Source organism: Rutilus rutilus, assembly GCF_951802725.1.
Source record: "Rutilus rutilus genome assembly, chromosome: 19".
Lineage (NCBI taxonomy): Eukaryota > Metazoa > Chordata > Actinopteri > Cypriniformes > Leuciscidae > Rutilus > Rutilus rutilus.
Window position 1 is genome coordinate 26,847,933 of NC_140232.1, and position 20,854 is coordinate 26,868,786.

Below are 20,854 nucleotides of genomic sequence, written 5' to 3' on the forward strand. Positions count from 1 at the left end.
TGGCTTGTTTAGTTGAGGACACTTAATATTCAGCGGTATTATTGATTTGACTGCATGGACACTATTGGATAAGAACTGAGCTGGATGGTGACATCGCTGATTTATAGCTGAATTGAACTGAAAATTAATTGAATATAGTTGTATATAGTTGAATATAGAATATAATAATAATTAGCTGAAATTAATTGATTAATTTGACATAGTTATTGGACTGAACCGAATGAACACTGAACTGACTTCAGCTGAACAATTACACTGTTGTCTTTTTAGAGCTTGTTTTCATCACTGATCATTATTTTCCTGTTTATCACTCTAAAGGGACGATATCCCAGCCGAAGTTTGGAAACTAATTGGACGGCATGGTGCTGAGAGCCTGGCATCACTCTTCAATCGGATGATCGCAGAAAACAAGCCACCCCGAGCCTGGACGACTAGTGTCTCTGTGCCAATCTGGAAGGGAAAGGGCGATGTGAACGAATGTACCAACTACAGACCCATCAGTCTCCTGTGCCATACAATGAAGATCTTTGAAATGATTCTCATCGGGCACCTCCAAAGCGTCGGCAACACCACCCTAAATGCGGTCTTGCCAAGGGATGCGGAACGATCAATGCTGTCCACGGCTCCCGGCTACTCAAGGAGAAACATCGTGCCCAGTGAAGAAAATCCATATGGCGTTCCTGGACTTGGAGAAGGCGTTTGACCGGGTCCCCCATGAAATGATCTGGCGTGCCCTTCGATCACACCAGGTCCCTGAGGCATACGTCCGATGGACCCAACTACCAGGATACTACCAGCGTAGTCTGCTGCCCTGCGGGAACCTCGCCATCTTTTCACCAAGTTCACCAAGGATCGGCCCTCTTGCCCCTTCTATTCATCCTATGCATGGATACGGCAATGGCAGACATCCAATCGCCACACCTGTGGATGCTGCTGTACACTGACAGCGTTCTACTCACCAACGAAGAGCACCAGACCCTCAATGCCCAAATGCAACAGTGGAAAGATCGGCTGAACGAGAACGGACTGCAGCTCGATCTCACGAAGGCTGAGTATATGGAATGCGGCCCACAAACCATAGGCACCACCATCGTAGACGGTCAAGACCTGAAGAAAGTGGACTGCTTCAAATACCTAGGCTCCACTCTCTCGGCAGACGGTGACCGCTTCCCAGACTCACGTGCGCGTGTCAACGCCGCCTGGTTAAAATGGCGGCAAGTCACGAGACTCCTATGCGATCGGCGATTGCCCATCCATCTCAAGGCAAAGATCTACAAAACCACCGTGTGGCCAGTCGCACTCTATGGGTATTTTTGTAAAGGCTGATGCTACTTTACGCCAAAAACACTTTCACTACTAAATGCATTCACTACCAATTGCACTGAAACTATTCAGAGTCTGAATTTGTCCATGAAAATATATGGATGATTGTAGTACAATATTTCATACTCGCGTCAAGAAGATTGTTTTGTTTTTAAATCTGTCCTGTACACCTGACCAGCTTTAATATAGCACACCTGAAGAACAACTTAACTGGAATGGTGCTAGATGTGTGTGTATGCATGTTTGCATGTGTTTGATTGGAGGTGAGCGGGAGGTGTGCTGATGTTGACCCAGAAGTGAAGTGATGCGTGGAGGACAGACAGCAGTGACAGCAGGAGAGAACAGGTTCCTCAAAAGGTGAGAGAAGCTGCTGGTCCCAGCTGACCCATCCCTTCTTTGCATATGTGTGTATTTTACTGACTATGTATTATTGTGTTATGTGTTATACACTCACCTAAAGGATTATTAGGAACACCATACTAATACTGTGTTTGACCCCCTTTCGCCTTCAGAACTGCCTTAATTCTACGTGGCATTGATTCAACAAGGTGCTGAAAGCATTATTTAGAAATGTTGGCCCATATTGATAGGATAGCATCTTGCAGTTGATGGAGATTTGTGGGATGCACATCCAGGGCACGAAGCTCCCGTTCCACCACATCCCAAAGATGCTCTATTGGGTTGAGATCTGGTGATTGTGGGGGCCATTTTAGTACAGTGAACTCATTGTCATGTTCAAGAAACCAATTTGAAATGATTCGAGCTTTGTGACATGGTGCATTATCCTGCTGGAAGTAGCCATCAGAGGATGGGTACATGGTGGTCATAAAGGGATGGACATGGTCAGAAACAATGCTCAGGTAGGCCGTGGCATTTAAACGATGCCCAATTGGCACTAAGGGGCCTAAAGTGTGCCAAGAAAACATCCCCCACACCATTACACCACCACCACCAGCCTGCACAGTGGTAACAAGGCATGATGGATCCATGTTCTCATTCTGTTTACGCCAAATTCTGACTCTACCATCTGAATGTCTCAACAGAAATCGAGACTCATCAGACCAGGCAACATTTTTCCAGTCTTCAACTGTCCAATTTTGGTGAGCTCCTGCAAACTGTAGCCTCTTTTTCCTATTTGTAGTGGAGATGAGTGGTACCCGGTGGGGTCTTCTGCTGTTGTAGCCCATCCGCCTCAAGGTTGTGCATGTTGTGGCTTCACAAATGCTTTGCTGCATACCTCGGTTGTAACGAGTGGTTATTTCAGTCAAAGTTGCTCTTCCATCAGCTTGAATCAGTCGGCCCATTCTTCTCTGACCTCTAGCATCAACAAGGCATTTTCGCCCACAGGACTGCCGCATACTGGATGTTTTTCCCTTTTCACACCATTCTTTGTAAACCCTAGAAATGGTTGTGCGTGAAAATCCCAGTAACTGAGCAGATTGTGAAATACTCAGACCGGCCCGTCTGGCACCAACAACCATGCCATGCTCAAAATTGCTTAAATCACCTTTCTTTCCCATTCTAACATTCAGTTTGGAGTTCAGGAGATTGTCTTGACCAGGGCCACACCCCTAAATGCATTGAAGCAACTGCCATGTGATTGGTTGATTAGATAATTGCATTAATGAGAAATTGAACAGGTGTTCCTAATAATCCTTTAGGTGAGTGTATGTATTATTATTATTAAAATATTTTTGTTAAAAAAGATACATTGATACATACAATTTCAAACATTTAAGCAAACATTTAAGCAAAATTCTTTATAACAAGGTTTTTTTTAAGATAATGAGAAACATAAATGCATCTACTCATTATTTTTATTCTAAAATGTTGTAAAGTAGTCATAATAAAGTCATCAAAAATATTAAATGTAAAATGTATTATTACTATTAAAATATATATTTTTTGTAAATAAATAAATACAAAGGCACAATTTATTTGTCAGCAAAACTTATTTCAAACATTTAGGCAAAAGTCTTTATAACAAAATGTTAAGATCATGAGAAACAAATTTAGTCAAGTGTGTTTAAACCTTCACAAACAGTGTGTGTGTGTGTGTATATGCATAGTATGTGTCTTTATTCATTGTCATTGGCAAATTAAAGTTATTTTTGTGACTGACACCCGACTGATTTAGAACTCTGCAAGCTTGGCTGCTGATTGGTTCCCCTCAGGCCTGCCACAGCAGTGTCAGGATACAGGACTGTGTGTGTGTGTGTGTGTACCTGTAGGCTCCTCTGATATTTACAGCAGGGTCCGTTCTTTATTTAATCATTGCCTCTGGGTTTCTCTTGGATGTTTTGCCTGCAGCAACTTTAGACAGCTGATGCCATATTTGGTCCTTACCAACAGGTCTCCCGTTCATGGTACTCTCAACTGAGACAGAGGATTCAGGGCCGGATTAGCAGTGTTGACAGGTGTGAAACCCAGGTACAAGAAGAGCGGCTGTGTGCATGTGTGCGTGCATATGTGTATGTTCCTGCTTGCTCACAACACATATCTCACCTTACCTTCAATCCTGCACATTTGCGGACATAAAGGAATAAATATCCTTGTTTGGATGAAAAAAAAAAAACGATATCACGATAGAGAACGGAAGATATATTTTCTCTTTCATCCGTCTATAAAATCCCTAGGCTTATAGAGAAATAAGTGGGTATTACTCTGGAGATAGTTTGGATATTGCACAGAGTAGGACAAAAGATCAGGATATGAGAGTTACAGTACGTATCTCCAGCTTTACACTACAGGCCACATTTACAGCCCAAGCCGAATACAAGCACATTCAAATTTCAAGCGTTGTTAAACTTTATCTTCAGGACAATCTTTTTAAATGAATGTGCTCTTAAGCATCGGCTTCATCAGCAATTTGGAGACTTTCACCAACATCTCTAGTTCACTTTGACCTGTAAAGATTCAGTCTGTTTAAACGCAACTGTGAAATGAGTTTAGGACAATCTACAGTATGTCTGGATTTTAAAATTCCCGATTAATTTTAAATGAATGGTTTTCTATTTTACTATATTTTAAAATGCAATTTATTCCTGTGATGGTAAAGCTGAATTTTCAGAATCATTACTCCAGTCTTCAGCGTCACATGATCCTTCAGAAATCATATACTGATTTGGTGCCCAAAAAAAACATTTCTTATTATTGTCAGTTAAATTTTGTGGAAATCATGATACTTTCCCCCCTGAGAAGTTTGAAATATAGATCTTTTGTGGCATTATAAATGTCTGTAATGTGTGATCAATAAAAAATCTAATATTATTATTACTTTAATATTATTTCTATTTTGTATACATTAACATTAAGCCTCTGATGGTTACTTCAAAGATTAACTTGTGCCTCGATTGGACTTGTTTATTAAATAATATTGTTTACTTTTTATTTGATTTTTTCTTTTTTCTTTTTTTATCGCTGTGGTCACTCATAGACATTTATCACAAATATTGCTGTATAAAAGTGTCTTGACTTCAGATATTCATTTACAGGACAGTTTAAGAGTCACACCTATTAGTAGTTGTCAGTCCCAAACTCTGTCTGCGTGAACATAGCCACAGAACCTCCATTAAGTGGAGGAAAGTTTGATGTTGAATGTCTCAGAACTAGCAGGTGTTTGTCATTGGCTGAGAACCAGCTGGGTCCATGAACTCTGCTGACTGGCTGTGTGTGAATGATTTAGGAACAGGCTATCTGTCTTGCCCCAGTATGCGGTGCATGCATACGTGTGTGTGTTTGGAATACAGAGTGAGAATTCATGGGCCTCTGAATGGAGGTTTGGCTCAGAGACTTCACTGTTGTATGTGACAGATGGTGGAAAACAGCAAGTGCTGAGGAGAGATATTCAAATCTGATCTTGGAGAATGTGAAGAGGGTTTCTGGCCAGAGCAAAGCCTCTTGCAGAGAGAGAGATTAAGAGCGGAAGGGGAAAAACTGAGGTGAGATCAGACAGAGGGTGAAGGCTTGATCAGATTTGAGGAGAAACCAAAATTGCTTTTTTTGTTTGTTTCTTTGTATCCATTCAGAATGTTCTGAAAGTAGGAATTCATTCTTTTGTCTTCTATTTTCACCATAATAATTTGTCAAGCTGATTTTACGGTTAGCGGAATCTTTACATTAAAGCACTACCAAAAAACAAATGTATATGTGGTAAAACAAGTGGCGTAATTTTGTTTTAAAAAGTGGGTGGGACAGGAGTGTGTGGTGATGGGGAGTTGATATATAATACTATATCAGATATGTACAATAACAATTGCCGAAAAAATTACGTTACGATGATAGTTTCATCCTACATCTACTATATATTGTTAGTCACTAGATTCTTCACGTCAGTAAAGAAATACATATCTGCAATAAATATTTGTGTGCGCTAATGGTCTTGTGGTAGAACTTTTGTTGAAGGGATAGTTCCCACCCAAAATTAAAATTCTGTCATTAATTACTCACCCTCATGTATGTTGTTCCAAGACCATAAGACTTCCGTTCATCTTCAGAACACAAATGAAGATCTTTTTGATGAAATCTGAGGACTTTCTGTCCCTCCATTGACAGCTACGCAACTGACACTTTGACTCTTCAAAAGTTCATAAAGAGATCGTAAAACTATGAATTTGGGGGGTTTAGTAAAAAATGTCTGAAGAGACATGATCGCTTTATATGATGAACAGATTGAATTTAGGCTTTTATTATTTTATTAACATTCATCAACTCACATCAGTTGTGGTAAACGGAAGCTCAAGCAGGTTCGCTTGACGTGCGAGAACCAATGAGGTTCAGTCTCGTGTTACGCAGCACGTTTGAGCTTCCGCGAGAACCAATGAGGTTTGCTTAGGCTGTAGCGATCAAGTCTTTTCAGAAAATTTTGACTAAACCACTCAATTCATATGTATTAGTTTTACCATCTCTTTATGAACTTTTTGAAGAGTCAAAGTGTCAGTTGCGTAGCTGTCAATGGAGGGACAGAAATTTCTCAGATATAATCAAAAAGATCTTCATTTGTGTTCCAAAGATGAACAGGTTTGTTGCCTTCCGCCGCTTATAACAGCGGCAGCAAACACTCATCGTGATTTCAAAAGCAACACATTCCAGCGCCAGAACGCGTCCTATTTAACAAACGAATGAAATGAATACTCTGCTTGTCAACTTGAGAGACATTTCATTTGTATTAGGTACATCAGTGCCGTGAAATATTTCAAAAAGTGGTCGGAGCAATATCGACCCTGGCAAAAAGTGTTAGGAACATGTCCCACCCACAAATTACACCTATGCATGAAACTATTATTTTCAACCTTCATTCTGACCCTCCGTCTGAAATTATCATTTTTTTAAGGGGTGGCTCCTTTAAGGCTTGTCACTAATCGGCCACTATTATGATTGGCTAACGTCATTGCATAGGAAATGGTATCAACGCCACAAAGTGTTTTGATAACATTATCCATATTAAACTTTCATTTACAGACAAAGAATTATGAAATAGTTTACTTCCGATTTGCGATGTAGCTGCTGTTAGATCAAATACTGCTGACTGCTTCATCTGTCAAAAAATTGTTCTTTGCAAACTCTCCATTGTTTACAAAACAATCTGCTGTCAAATTCTCTGAACAAACATATAGTCCTCAGACACCATCCAGGACGCCATTAAAAATGAACCATCCACTTGTTCCTGATGCTGCTGAAATCTGTACAGAGACTCAAACAGGCTGCTTAAACAGGACGCGTCAAAGCAAACGTTCCTCTATTACTATTCCATTTGTCCTCCTGTCAGCAGGCTCGTGGAGTGAAGTGAACGGGCATCTATATACTGTGTCTAGTGTAGTCAGCGTCAGTGATTATAATGGGTTCTAGATTATAATAGAGGGTAGAGGGCTATTCTTCAAATAGAACCGTTCTATTAGCTTTTGACGCAAACTATTCGTCTAATATGTAAAACTATTCGTCTAATATAAAAATTACGATCATTTATGTTTTTATTTTTTACAGTGAAAAGAATCATAATGGAGAGTGAAAGAGTACAAAGTTTATAAGACTGAGAACAAATGCTTTGTGTGTGTGTGTGTGTGTGTGTGTTTGAGAGAGAAAGATAGATAAGTAGGCTAAGTTTGGTGATGGTGGGCCACCTGGTCGGAGGCTGAAGAATGGAGCGAGTGGAGCAGACCTATGCCGTCTGTCTCCTAATAAACAGGCAGCAGATCCTGGGCCCCGGCCACCCAAACTGCTATCTCTCCCTCACCCCAGAGCCTAGCAGGGAGGCCAACGGCCACACGCCGGCTGACAGAAAGACAGAGAGAGCAAAGCCAGCGGGCCATATGTGTCTGGTTGTGAGAGGAACTCAAACCGCAGACTGTCCAACTCTTCCTCATGGCAGAATTAATGGAGTGTTCTGCATTGAGAGGGGTGAGAAAGTCACAACTAAATGGTAAGTTGCCTTTGTGATGGATATGTGTAAAAGGTATTTTTCTTTCATTGAATGTACTGTGCATTGTAGTTCAGTTAACTTTTTCATTAGAGTAAATGGATCAGACTATTTAATCACGTAATATTTGGCTCTTTTGAGATATTCAGCTGTGCAATAGAAGCGGCAGCTCTCTTTTCTGCTAATTTCAAAGTCTACAATGATTGATGCATATTTTATGCGTGTTTTTTTTTTACACAGATTATATTTTAGGTGTATTTTGTATGGAATTCCCTTTCTATGCTGGAGAAAAAAATAAAATAAATTTTTTTTTAAAAAACCACCCTGCAAACCATGAGCAATAAAGTTGCAGCTGTGGTATATTGCAATTTACTTTTAAATGTATTTTATTCTAAGGAAATGGCCTTCATAAATTTCATGTAAATATTGTGTGAAATGTTTATTTAATTTGTGTCCACACTTTGCTATATTATATCATACATTTGTAATTAAAAATATATAAAGCAAATACATTTATACAACAAAATATCAAAGCAAGTGCCATTTATTTAAAATATATATATACACAGCACAGGCACACTTTTTTCTGAAGGAATGTAGTGGAAACTGCATCATTTGTTTGCAAATGCCACTTAATTAGATTTTTTTGTGAAAAAAAAAAAGTAAGCGTGACTTAAGTGTCCAAAATATATCAGTATTATATTATTACCTTTCTACAATCTTTATATATTTGGCAATGTATGAAGGATACCTGCTACAGGTGTGTTCATTTCAAGACATCTGTGTAGCTGTTGAATGCATTCATGTTCGGTTTCATGGCGAATGACGCGACTCCTCGTCTTTTGAGCAAATGTATGTCACGTTGTGAGAGATTGAGTTTGCATTGCATAACATGCAAATTTGTCACATATGGCATGAAGCCAGATGTTTGTGGAAGATGGCAATCAAACGCAAGATGTGTGCATTACTCGTCTGCCGTAGCAGATACCTCACAAGGTAAAGAAGTTATCAGCCCCATCAGTTACATTCAGTATCAGGTGCCTCAGATCTTCAGCCTTTGTTAGGAGACTGTGGGTAGTAGAGGAATTTTTAAAGAGGAGGCCGGATGACTCATGATGCCGATTCTCTTCTTTCATGGGGCTTTTGCCTCATTAAATCCTTAACGGTGTGAAGAGAATTGGAACGACCGGATGGCTTTATCACACCCTCGCCTCGTCCCTTTCGCCCTTCAGCTCAGCATCAAGCCCTGCCCACCCCAAGGACATAGACCACCATTAAGCCCTGCCCACCCCAACGCCACAAGCCACAAACCGAGGCCAGCCATCCATATGGTGAGTAAGAGCACCCACATCCATACTAATGGACTTTAATGAATCCTGCACCACATTTTAACATAATAAATGCCCCAGCAGGCAAGCTAAAAGTGTTGTTTGTTGAATATGGCTGTACTTTTTGTTTCAAGGGTGATGATTGAATTAAATATGTTTGCATACTTTTAGTTAAAGATGCACTCAAGTTTTCTTTATGTGGTTTCAATTTTGGACTTTGCACTGAAACCTGATGCCGTGGATGCTTGACGTTTTTTTTTCCGACTATTTTAAGTTGGAATTTTGAGTAATAATTAAAATTTGTAAAAACAGGTAATTGAATTTTGGGGAAGTGTTCTTCCACGTTGGTTCAAACACCTGTTTGTTTATATGCCGATAAGGACTTTAAAACCTTTATACTTTATACTATATCTTTAACTTTCCGACTTTGCCATCATTCAAAGTTTTCTAGTTAAAAATGACATTTCCATTGCAATCAGTTTCTTTGGTATTCAGTTCATTTTAATGCTACTTTCGAATTGTAATACTGCACCTTGTCTGCTACCTCTTTCTGTTATTTTCTGCTTGTTTGGGCCATTTTGTCCTTATAGAGTTTTACTGTGTTGTTAGATTGTATTGTGTTTGTTATTATATTATTTTGCTTGTTCTGTTTAGATATACTAAAAAAAATCTCTTGAGCACGAGTTGAAAGAATTATATAACACTATTTATTATTGTCTTATTACCAGGACACAGGAGAAAACAGACTAATATGACTGGAGTCTTCCTCTCACGTGAGTGCACATCTTTTCAATAAATTGTTCTTATAATTATATCATGCAATTTCATATCATCATGTGCATGGTTTTTAAAGCAGAGATGCTTGTGGTATTTGAAAGAGAGAAAGCTAATTCTCCAGGAAAGACATAGGGGGCGCTGTGCTCTCATGTCTCACTACATCACATCTGTCTGTTTTGTATTACTGCCTGCGAGAGGATATGCTTAATGTAATAACCTACTGGAAGTTTCCGTGCCTCTTTCTGAATTTCAACTTTTTGTGCGAGTAATAACGCTGGCATTCACGCTCATTGCGATAACTGATCAAACTCTTATCAAAAAGCTGCAGCTCAAGTGACATTTGGTGCCTTCAGGTTCTTGAGAAAATGAAACTTCCTGCATTCATTTCAAATATTACAGGAGTAAGTCGCTATTTGTTAAATCACCTTGTGTTACGTGAGGAGCAAACCTCTTTTCTTTTCTTTTCTTTTTTTGAACATGACATGGCAGCACACAGCTTTCAACACCTTATTTTATTGTCCCAACATTCAAAAGTACAAATAATTCAAACACAACAGTTTTATGAAAAAGAAAAAAACATTTACAGCAAGTATTTTTTTCCATATTTTGTTTCCAGTTTCAGAAATGACCTAAACTAGCAAGGATAACATGAAGTCATTCATCGCAGTAATTTGATTCATAATAAGAATAAGGATAATGAGAATAATATTAATCATAGTAACAATAATCAATAATCGATAGATAAGTAATAACGTAAGTAGGAGAGACCAGCTTGGTCCGGTGAACTTTTTTTTTTTCTTTTTTTTCATCTTTTTTCATCTTTAAAGATTTATAGATTTTTCAGATAGTAAACAAACACATTTCAGGAGAAAATGAATTATGACAAGAGCCTTGTTCCTCACTTTGCCTTCCCTCCTACACTACTGGCTGATGGGTTCCTATTGGCAGGCTGCCACTATAAGGCGCTACAGGGGGAGAGACACTGCGATATGGGCACGCACTATAGAGGCACGGCCCCGCATTTCCAACACCCCCGCAAACTCTCACGCGTCCTAGACGCTCTCCCGTGCAGTCATCCACGCTCAGACACGCGGAGGGTGGTGGTATTAACCAAAAGAGGAGGACGTAATGCAGGAAATTTGTTCGTACATCAGAACAACATTCTACTGGGGTCGTTGCATAATTCAAACTCCCAGCCGCAGCGGGGTTTGAGAAGGGCCGTGCCGCCGCCCCCTTAGAGACGGAGCAGAGGAGGATGGATGGCATTAAAGGTGGAGGAATGTAAGACTGCTCATGAACGTGACTTTGTTTTTTTGTTCTCCAGCATTCACACCGGTCTTAACAAGAGCCGAGCTCTCCATTCAGGAAGTTTACCTCTCAAAATAGACTATATCTTAGAAAATATATAACAGGTGTCATCTATCAAATATTATCTGCTATAGCTATTTTTGTTCAACCAGTACAATCAGAGTCAATGCTTTTTTTGTTTTTTTGTTTTTTGTTTTTTTGGAGTATCAATGTGGTTTAAATGAAGGTTACAGTTCAGATGAGTCGATGAATCATACTAAAACAATGGACACATACAGTATCACTCAATCAAATTAGGGCAGCAAAGCCTGACATGAACGTTGTCGAGATCCATGAGAAACTACATTTCAGACCCACATTTTTGCATAAAGTTTAATCACAAAGCAACGGTAGTGTGTGGAGGGAGGGCGGGAAGTGGCTTTTAAAACTACACAAACTTATCACAGGTTATATTGAACCAGAACAACTGTTATAACATTCTATTAAGACTAAACTTTATTGAAAAAGATTTAAAGATTTATGTTTAACAAGACAAGAAAAAAGCAATAGCAAATTGAACTATCGGCTAGGTTATGCATAGCGAGTAACTGTTTCTATTAATAAGGGAAGAGCCTCACCAACCCTCTTGACATTTTTTTAGTTTTTGACTTTTAAATTTTTTATATTGTAATTTTGATATATTGGTACAAAGCACAAACGTACTAAAATTTCTCAGTGCACAGGACTAATGGAAGAGCGTCTCCCCTAGTCGTTTGTTCCCTTTAGCTCAGAAAGACCCCCCCCCCTCCCTGTACCAGAATCACGCAAAAACACAGACAACATAAGAAAGGAACAAGTAAATAAATAAATAATCGAGATAAATAAATAATTTAATGAGACAATCAATCAATCGATCAATAAATAAATACAGATTTTTCTCAAGAAGCTTTTTGTTCGATTTCTTTTGCTGCGGCGGTAAATCAAATAAATCGATCCAATTTTTCAGTACTTTTTTTGCGTTTTTTCTTTATCTTCACAAGCGACATGACAACATATTAAACAGGATTCCTCACAAGTTTTTCTAAGTAACTGAACCATCACTTCATAAAGTTTTCATATGAAAAAAGACAATCCCAAACGAAAAACAGTGACAACTCAGATAGATATAGATATTGGAACAGAAAATGTTGACTATATATCATCTATTTGTACACAACAAAGAAAGACACAGTCGTAATAGATCCTTTGAGGAAACAAATACTAGACTAACAGAACTAGCTAATTATCGCTGAATTTCGACAAACGCTGTACACTCAGCAAATAACCTAGAAGGAAGCAAGCCAAAGGAACGACGTCGTCAAGGCCCGAATTTGTTTATCTGGGGTTTCTCCAGACCATACGCCGGCCAACGACGACGATTTCGAAAGAATAAACGCCAACGAAAGAAGAAAAACAGCAGCTTAATATAATGCCAACATCGAAGTTTTCTTTTTTTTCTCTCTAAACAACACGAAGAACAACAAAGTTGGATATTTAAGATATGTGAACCATGTAATATAGCACCTACTGTTGATCGCTAAAGGAAGTACATCTCGAATGCGTTATCACGAAATCATAGCGAATTAAACATAACCATGTATATGTCGTCCGAATGGAGAAAGAAGTGTGTGTGTATCTTTATTACTTATATCCCAAAGACGGATGGTCTAAAGTAAATGAGTGGACGATGGGTGGCCTTGCTTTGGGCTCTTGACTGTGAAGATGTGGTCGGCCTGGGAAGACCCCTCTCCCTCTCCTATTGGGTATCGCTGTTGAATAATTACTGCTATGAAAAATTACCTGCCTGAATTTGCATCCCTTGATAAATTCTTCCATCTACAAAATTCTTCCATCGCCAATCCGGTTCTCCTCGAAAAACAAACAACCTTGGATCCTAAAAAGTACCACGGCAGAACGAACAAGACAAGGTGGCACCTGACCCCTCCCCCCGTCCCTAATTAGCCAGTCAAAATATTTTTCTCTTTTTTCAAATCCAGATTCTTGTAAAAATTCTTCAATAATTATTTTAATCATTATTTATAAAAATAGATCTTCTTTCTCTTTATTTTTTCATTTTTTCTAAACGCATTTTCAAGCAAAGAGACTTTCTCTTTGGCAACAGTGTGTGTGTAGTTTTTTTTTTTGACGCAACGTGTCATCAGGAGCGCTAGCCCATCCCTTCCCTCGCCCCTTCCCCCTGAATCCCCTGTGAGGACAGACGTGTGTTTTGTTTGCAGTACAAAACCAAAACTATGCTAGAAACATCTTCTGCATTAGAGAAAAGGGATGGCCTCATCCCTGTCAATTCATTGGGGTTCTCTAACAATTTACACCAAAACAAATGAATGAATGATCACCGATTTTTTTTCTTCTTCTTTTTTTAAAAAGAGCCCCCTCCCGTTCTCTTACCAGGGAGGTGTTTTTCTAACGACAGTGGATCCGGATTTAAAAAAGAAAGAAAAAATCCTGAATCGACACCAAGAGAGTTCGATCTAAAGAAGGACATTTTCTTCTTCAAAATAAGGGCGGTCTGGTTTTGCTACTGTTTACAGAGAAAAAAAAAGAAAAAAGTAAAGACAACCACGAGAACTCAAAAAGATATACAACAGAATCCCTGTACCACTTCCAGGGTCTCCAAATAATGAATATTCTCAATTTGTCATTTTGTAATACTTAGGCAACATTGGCTTATAGGTCCAAAGTTATATTATAAGCCATATCCAGTTCTTTTTTTGTGGGTTTGTTGGTTGGGTGTGTTCCTGTTTTGAGTAGCTGAGTGGGCAGAGGTGGGTTTTTAGTATAAGAGGAGCTGTAAGGAGCTACACAAGTGATGAGAGGGGAGTTCAGGACTTGTGGGTCTTGTTGGTCTTGAAAGACACTTGCAAGACACGGTCACCCAACCGATACCCATTCAGACTGGCGATGGCCATGGCCGCTTCGTCGTAGTTTGTCATGGTGACGAAACCGAACCCCTTGCACTTGTTGGTGTTGAAGTCGCGGATCACCTTGACGTTGTTGACGGCACCGAACGGTCCGAAGAGCTGCCACAGGACGCTCTCGTCCGAGTCCGGGGACAGGTTGTAGACGAAGATGCACCAGCCCGTTCCTGTGTGACCGGGGATATTCATCCCTACTAGACTGGTCATGCTATCGATGGTGATGGGGGAGAACCTGCAGGACAAAAGAGAGAGAGTGAGGAAGATGCGTAAGTCACGCTGCCACTAGCCAAACTTCAAACTGATTCTTCAAGGGTTACGCTAGCAATTTTAGTGCCACATATTTTCAATCTAAATATCTGCTCCTCTTTTTTTCAGGCGGAAGGCAACCGGAGAGGTTTTTGAATGCAGACTGAATAGGCTGCGCTCCGGTGCCGGCTGCGGGGGGCCACGCAAAAGTGTCACGCGCACGGGCGCCAGGATGCAGAGCTCTTCCTGCGCGGATCTATTGGGGAACTAAATTACAGGAACTCTGCACATTAATACCTTCGAAATTCATCAGAGATTTCACATGCAACCGAGTAAATCTGCTCTCATTCTCCTTGTAATCTTTCCATTCTTCCTTTTTTTTCCTCCCTCATGATACAGAGATTTGAATGCTCAGTTGATTTCACTTAATTGCCTTTCCGCTTAAAGGAAATTTCCACTTTAAATAAAAGGTAAATTGGATAAAAGGTTCATTTTGTGTGCCACCTCTCAAGGAATGACTATAGGCATTATTGGGTGTGCTTTAATTGAGATTTCCGCTTTGCTGCCGCCGCTGCCGTCGTCTTCGAATCCGAAAGGTTTGGGGAGGGGGATAGGAAGCTGCCAGCGAGCAGAAAATGGAAGCGGTGCTTTTCAGCCAGCTAGCACGGGGGAACAGAGTGTATTCCACCCACACCCTCTGCCGCTCCGCAGTGTGTGACTGTGATCGATAGCATTGCACGGACTACAGGGCCGGCCAATTCCCTGCTTCTTGTTCTGCCAAGAATTACTCAGACGTTTCATCTGCGTTTTAGCCTGTTCGTCCTGGCAGAGTCAATACATCTGTCTCCCTCTTTCGCTTTTGTGTCCTGTCGCTTGCGTCTCATTATGTTAATGAAGGGTATAATGGTAAGTCGGCTCACTTTGCACCGTGTGACAAGCAACCATCTCATGACTTCAATTACGCTGGTATTTCTGTGTAAATAATGAATCCGGTGCCATTATTCATCGAATATAGCTTCATGGTAATTTGGATGCCAGTCATCTGCGGGCAAGCGGGTGAGGGTTGGACTAGCGTATTGCTGACACAAAGGTGTCTGGTGACTACTAGGGCAGGGCCGAGAGCTGTCTGTTGGTCGAACTAAGACGAACAGTTGGACGAGGAGTTGCATAGCAACAAGCGACTGACCTAGAGCCATCCCACCCTTCCAAGCTTCCCACCTTCACCTAGTGATGCTCACTTCTTCAGACTGGGCTTTGTTCGTTAATTACCTTCTACAGCAAGCTATGTGAGCACGACGCCTCCCCTAAATTTTCCCTCTCTCGAGGCAGACGGGCTTGTTTGACAGCTGATCGCACCGAGTGTAAATAAAAAGGAATCTTTCGTCTCGTCATTTGTTTTGAAAGGTGCTGTTGCCTCTTTTGCATATCCTGTTTTATTGTTTGCACTTCCTGTTACTTGTCAGATTTTCTTTTTTAAAAGCATGTTTTCTTTTTTATAACAATCGTTAGAATGATTCATTCTGATCAGCCAGCGCTGAAACACAACAGACTTTTCTAGAAAGAGAAGGAATCTAGTAAATACGGAGCCTTTAGTCTTTACAGAGAGCTATCTTTAAAAGAAAGAAAGAAAGAAACTTGCACAATGCACAACCTTTCATGCCACTCCCTCCATCTTAGCCTTAAGTCTTTGGTGTTCGAGGGACATCAAAGTGTTTCAATAGATACTAAAATATGCAACAAAATGTCATAAGCACTAAAACATGTTCAAAAGAAGCCTTTTCACTACATCCACAGCAGCACAAAGCAAAAAGAACATGAGCAAACCCAACTGATCAGAGGCTCCTAAACCTGCAGTGAAACACTACATTTCCTGCAGGGATCCAGGTGAGCTGTCACCCCCTCCGTCTCGCTCTGGACCAGCTCAATCCAACAATTAAAACAAAGAAGTAAGACGAAAAATATATGAGCCTTCTATCTCTCATGCCTTATAGCTGTTAGACTTAATGCATTGGGAATATACATAATTTTGTCCAATTGTTGGCAGTGTGTAACCCTGAGCTGGACGGAGGTACGGCTTCAGCCCCTGAATCCTGTGGAAGCCACGCCTCAAAACAGGAGCTACACACAATAAAACACAAAATACCAAAACGGAACTCATAAAAAATTCATGATCAAACACTACAAATTATAAAAGATACTTACACTTACTTTTAAGGGCTACTGACTGGTAGATTGAAATCAAAAATAAAAAGGAGGTAAAGCAAAAGAACTAAAGGGAAAGGAAAAACCTTGAACTGAACTGAATGCATGTGATTTTCAAAAAGAAGGGAAAAAACAGGATAGAAATCATACTGTCAACATGGACATCTGGCATTCGGTGAAGTTTTAATTACCTCTTAACGCCATAGGCCATATTAAGCAAATTGTCCAGCCTGTAAAGAGAAGGAGGGTTCTGGGGTTAATGCCAGGCAGATGGTTGACTCACTCAGTGGAACTAATGCTACATCCCTGCCTCACTGAAGGAAGACGCCCATCTAGCGATGGGCCATTACACTGTGCTGCCCCATCAGGCATCTCACAGAGTCAATCATACATCCAAAGAGCAGCAGACTTGCAGCAGCACTAATGCTAACAGGAGGCCACTTGAATGCCCACCCATTTAGGAGTGCTGTTTAGTTTAACAGTGCTGCAGTCCTGAAATATTAGTCACTACATCATTTATTTGTATTGTATACTGCATCATAATGTATACAAAAATGTCATAGGTTGACTTGCATGCACTCTCTCTCTCTCACTCACACACGTTGGCTTTTCATGTTTTATAGGGACATACATTTTCCAAAAAACATCACTTTGTATGATTTTTATGCTGTTTTCCTCATTAGGACTAAAACGATATGGGATGGGGGTTGAATTATAATGATATTTTTTTCTAATGATATATTATGTTTAAGTATATATTACAATTAAACATAATACTTGTACTTTTCTAAATATGTTTTTAATGACTTTTGTCATTGAAAAGAATGTCTATATTTTGATTCTATATTGCAATGCTGTAATGTATTTTTATAGTGACATTTAATGAATGATTTAGAGGAATATGAGCAAATTGAAAACAAAACTCAAAAGAGAAATAAATCAATCATACAAACAGATATTATGCAGATAATATAAAATTATATATTAAAAATGAATCTTAGTGTCAAAACACGTGCAGATAATATGCTAGTGTTATGGATGAAATTGGTCTGGGGCCATCTTTCAGCTATCTGAAAACTTTAATATAAAATGACATTTCAATGAAGTTGGAGGCAGGATGTAATGCCGCATTAACTGGGAGTGCCCTTTCTTCCTCTTGCTGTCACTTTCTTTTGCGGTCTCTCTATTAGCCCCAGTGACCCACCGGGCCGGTATATTACGTTTTCCTTCCCTGTCAGTCATTCTCATTTTGGGCTCCTGTCTGTTTGGCTACTCTGCGACCTCCGTCCCTCACTCGGCTCGGCCCTGTCTCATTTCCTATTAAAGCTGTAGCAAGATGGCTGGCAAGGCTAATTACTGCTTTCTCACATTTCAAACTGAAGTTCTTCAGACAAACACACACGTACACATGCTCCCCCTCCTTCTCCGTGATGGGTCAACAGTTGGCGACTCTGCCTTCTGTGAACTTGGAGAAAAAACGCAGCCAAACTAAAGGGAGGACATTCAGTGTATCGAGTCATTAAGATGCCAATTAGCCAATTAGGGAGGCAGGTTGCTTTGTGGGTAAATGAGTTAATTGGAGAGACAGGGCTCTGAGGTGCAAGAGCAGGCGATGTGTTAGATATATGCAAGAGTGTCTCAACCCGGCTCGGTCCGTCCTACAGCTTTTCACACTTCCTCTCCAAACACACACACAACACAATGAAGCCTTTGTAAGGCCGACTAATACATGCAAATGGGACTCATCCTTTTCAGATCTCTTCAATAATAAGTGCTTGTGATGTATAAAGAATTAATCTCTGATTTCTGTCATCAGTATTGCTGTGCAGTGCTAATTGCTTGATGAGTCCTGTTTGTCTAAACAAAAGATCTCTTGCTTTATAGCAAACATCACACTGACAGTTCGTGCATCTAGAGGAGATAGACTGTAACTCATACAGAGTATTTTATATTTGAGATAAAACTGAATTATTAAATGTTTTGAATGGTTCTCATGAGCTGCACACTTCATCTTCCATTCATATGATTGTAAACATGCATGAACGTAAAAGTTTGGTATTTAACTTTTTGGTGAACTCTGACCTGCAAATTTGTATAGTGAAAAGGTGTTTGACCAAAAGAAGCTATAAACGTCTCAAATTAAAAAACCTTTTCAATTACTATAAATAACACCAAAGACACACTTTAACCACCATGGGAAAATCTCAGAGTAAAAATATGATACACCGGTGTTTTGCCAGATGAGAAGTTTATCTATGTATCATCTTTTTACTCTTTTAATTCATTTTATAACTGTATCATATATCTCTTTTAATTTCTTTTATAACTGTTTTAATTTTCCTTGCTTTTATTTTGTGATTATTTTAATTCCTTTCAGTAAAGCACTTTGAATTGGCATAGTGTATGAAATGTGCTATATAAATAAACTTGCCTTGCCTTACTATAAAAAATACTAATGTAATAATAACAGTAATCTATACATAATTACATGCAACTAACCATAAACCAAACCCTATTCCTAACCCTACCCTATAATAAGTACATGTAGTTAATTAAAATTACTCAGTAAGCTACTTAATTGTATAATTACATTGTAACAAGGACACCTTAAAATAAAGTGTAACCAAGAAATCTTTTGTAGCATTATAAATGTCTTTACTGTAACTTTTGATTAATTGAATGCATCCCTGCTGGGAAAAAAAACCTACTGACATGTGTATATAATAATCCTTTAAATAATCTATTATTTTTTTCTAGTACAGGAGCCCTGAAACATGACATCAAATCCTGTTGCCCATATTCAAACTAAGTTTACATGTTTAGTCTAGTGTGATGCACCTATAAACAGTGGTTCCAAAACACATGTTGTAGATTGCATTGAAAAAACTAGTTTATGTAACCATATACTATAGATATGCATCAATCTGCTTCTATTTTTGGAAAAAATAAATAGTTTTTGTCCTAAAAGCACCAATTAGCTAAATGGCTAAAGCTAACACTATTGATACTACATTCAATGTCAGCTTGATTGTGAGTTAATATCCGCTGCTTTTAAGCAGTAAACTTTCACTGCAAGATGGGCTCATCTGTTTTGGCAGGCTTCGCCAGCTCGAAGCTCATAAGACGTGACTCATAGTTAATGTGAATTAGCCTCTGAGGAAAGGAGATCTTAAGCAAAGACCTAGCAAGTCAACGGCTGGATCAAAAGGTGTTGTTATTGTTGCCTGTGACTAACTATATGTGTAGTGAGGAGGTACGGCAGAGAAAATTTACTTCACATCGCCTTTAAAAAGGTTGAGAAGCGCTGCCCAAAGCTGCAAAGGTGTTAGCTGCCAGAGTGAAGTTATTGCTGGCCTGCTGAACTGAAATGAAAGGAACAGATGTGAAATGAAAGAAGGGGAGGATGGCAGATGAGAAAAAGAAATCAGAGGGACATTGTGAACGACAGAACCCCACTGTCTCTTATCAGTCCTTTGCTTCTGTTTCTTTTCTGAATTTCATTTTGTTTCTGCAGATTTTTTGGAGCAGCTATTCCTCGGTGGTGACGTGACACATTCAACTTCAGCTTTACAGGTAACAGTTTCATAATCCAGACACCTATTTTGCTTTTCTGTTCCACCAATTTTGAAAGAAAGTTACGAAAGATACAGCTTGTTATTGCAGGCTGACTGTATTTACCTGAACCTCTGCGCTTGGTGGTGGAGGGGTCCTGGGTAGCGCCGGTTGGGGGATTGGTACAGCTGCGACAGTAACGCCTGGCTGGTCTTCTGGCTGGGGTTGTTGGCAAACTTCACCGTAATGGGCTCGGCGGCACCTGAAGGCTTCTGTCCATTCAGACCCTTGATGGCTTCCTCCGCTTCTATCCTCTTATCAAAGCGAATAAAGCCCACACCCCGCGAGCCACCTGTGGGGCCAGCACACCAGAAACAACACACCATACATTTACTGGCTTTATCCGGCCTGCAACAGTAACATAGAGATTTTTTCATAAAAAAAAAAAATGGATGCACATTTATAACACTATACCACTATATTATCTAAACTACAGAAAACTAGAGTTAATGCTGCTGTGACAGTGGTTCTAATATAATGGCAGAAGGAGTGATGGCAAATTTGACCTCTCTCTCTTCTGACCAGTGTAATCAATCTCTTTCCTCTTTTGGAAAGTTCTAAAAAGTTCATCATTGATGTTTTCTTTTGCTACTGGAACAAATAGGAATGGAAAAATGTAATTGTTCTTTATAGTTCCGCTAATCACAATAGAAGTTTATCCAACTATGACGACTTCCGCTTCTGAG

The 20,854-nt window shown here is 39.6% G+C and overlaps 1 protein-coding gene across 7 annotated transcripts in view; it reads right to left on the bottom strand.

The window, feature by feature from the left end:
• Positions 1-12,890: 12,890 nt before the first annotated feature.
• Positions 12,891-20,854, bottom strand: part of elavl4 (ELAV like neuron-specific RNA binding protein 4) — a 76,538-nt gene continuing 68,574 nt past the window's right edge. For 4 of the 7 annotated variants that reach the window (XM_084389913.1, XM_084389916.1, XM_084389918.1 and 1 more), the window contains 3 exons: positions 20,235-20,460; positions 16,748-16,786; positions 12,891-14,340 (listed from right to left, as the gene is read on the bottom strand). In XM_084389913.1, coding sequence (XP_084246039.1) covers positions 14,013-14,340; positions 16,748-16,786; positions 20,235-20,460 — 593 coding nt within the window. In that variant the 3' untranslated portion in view covers positions 12,891-14,012. The remainder of the gene's footprint in view (positions 14,341-16,747; positions 16,787-20,234; positions 20,461-20,854) is intronic. The other 3 variants (XM_084389914.1, XM_084389919.1, XM_084389917.1) reach the window with 1 other exon arrangement.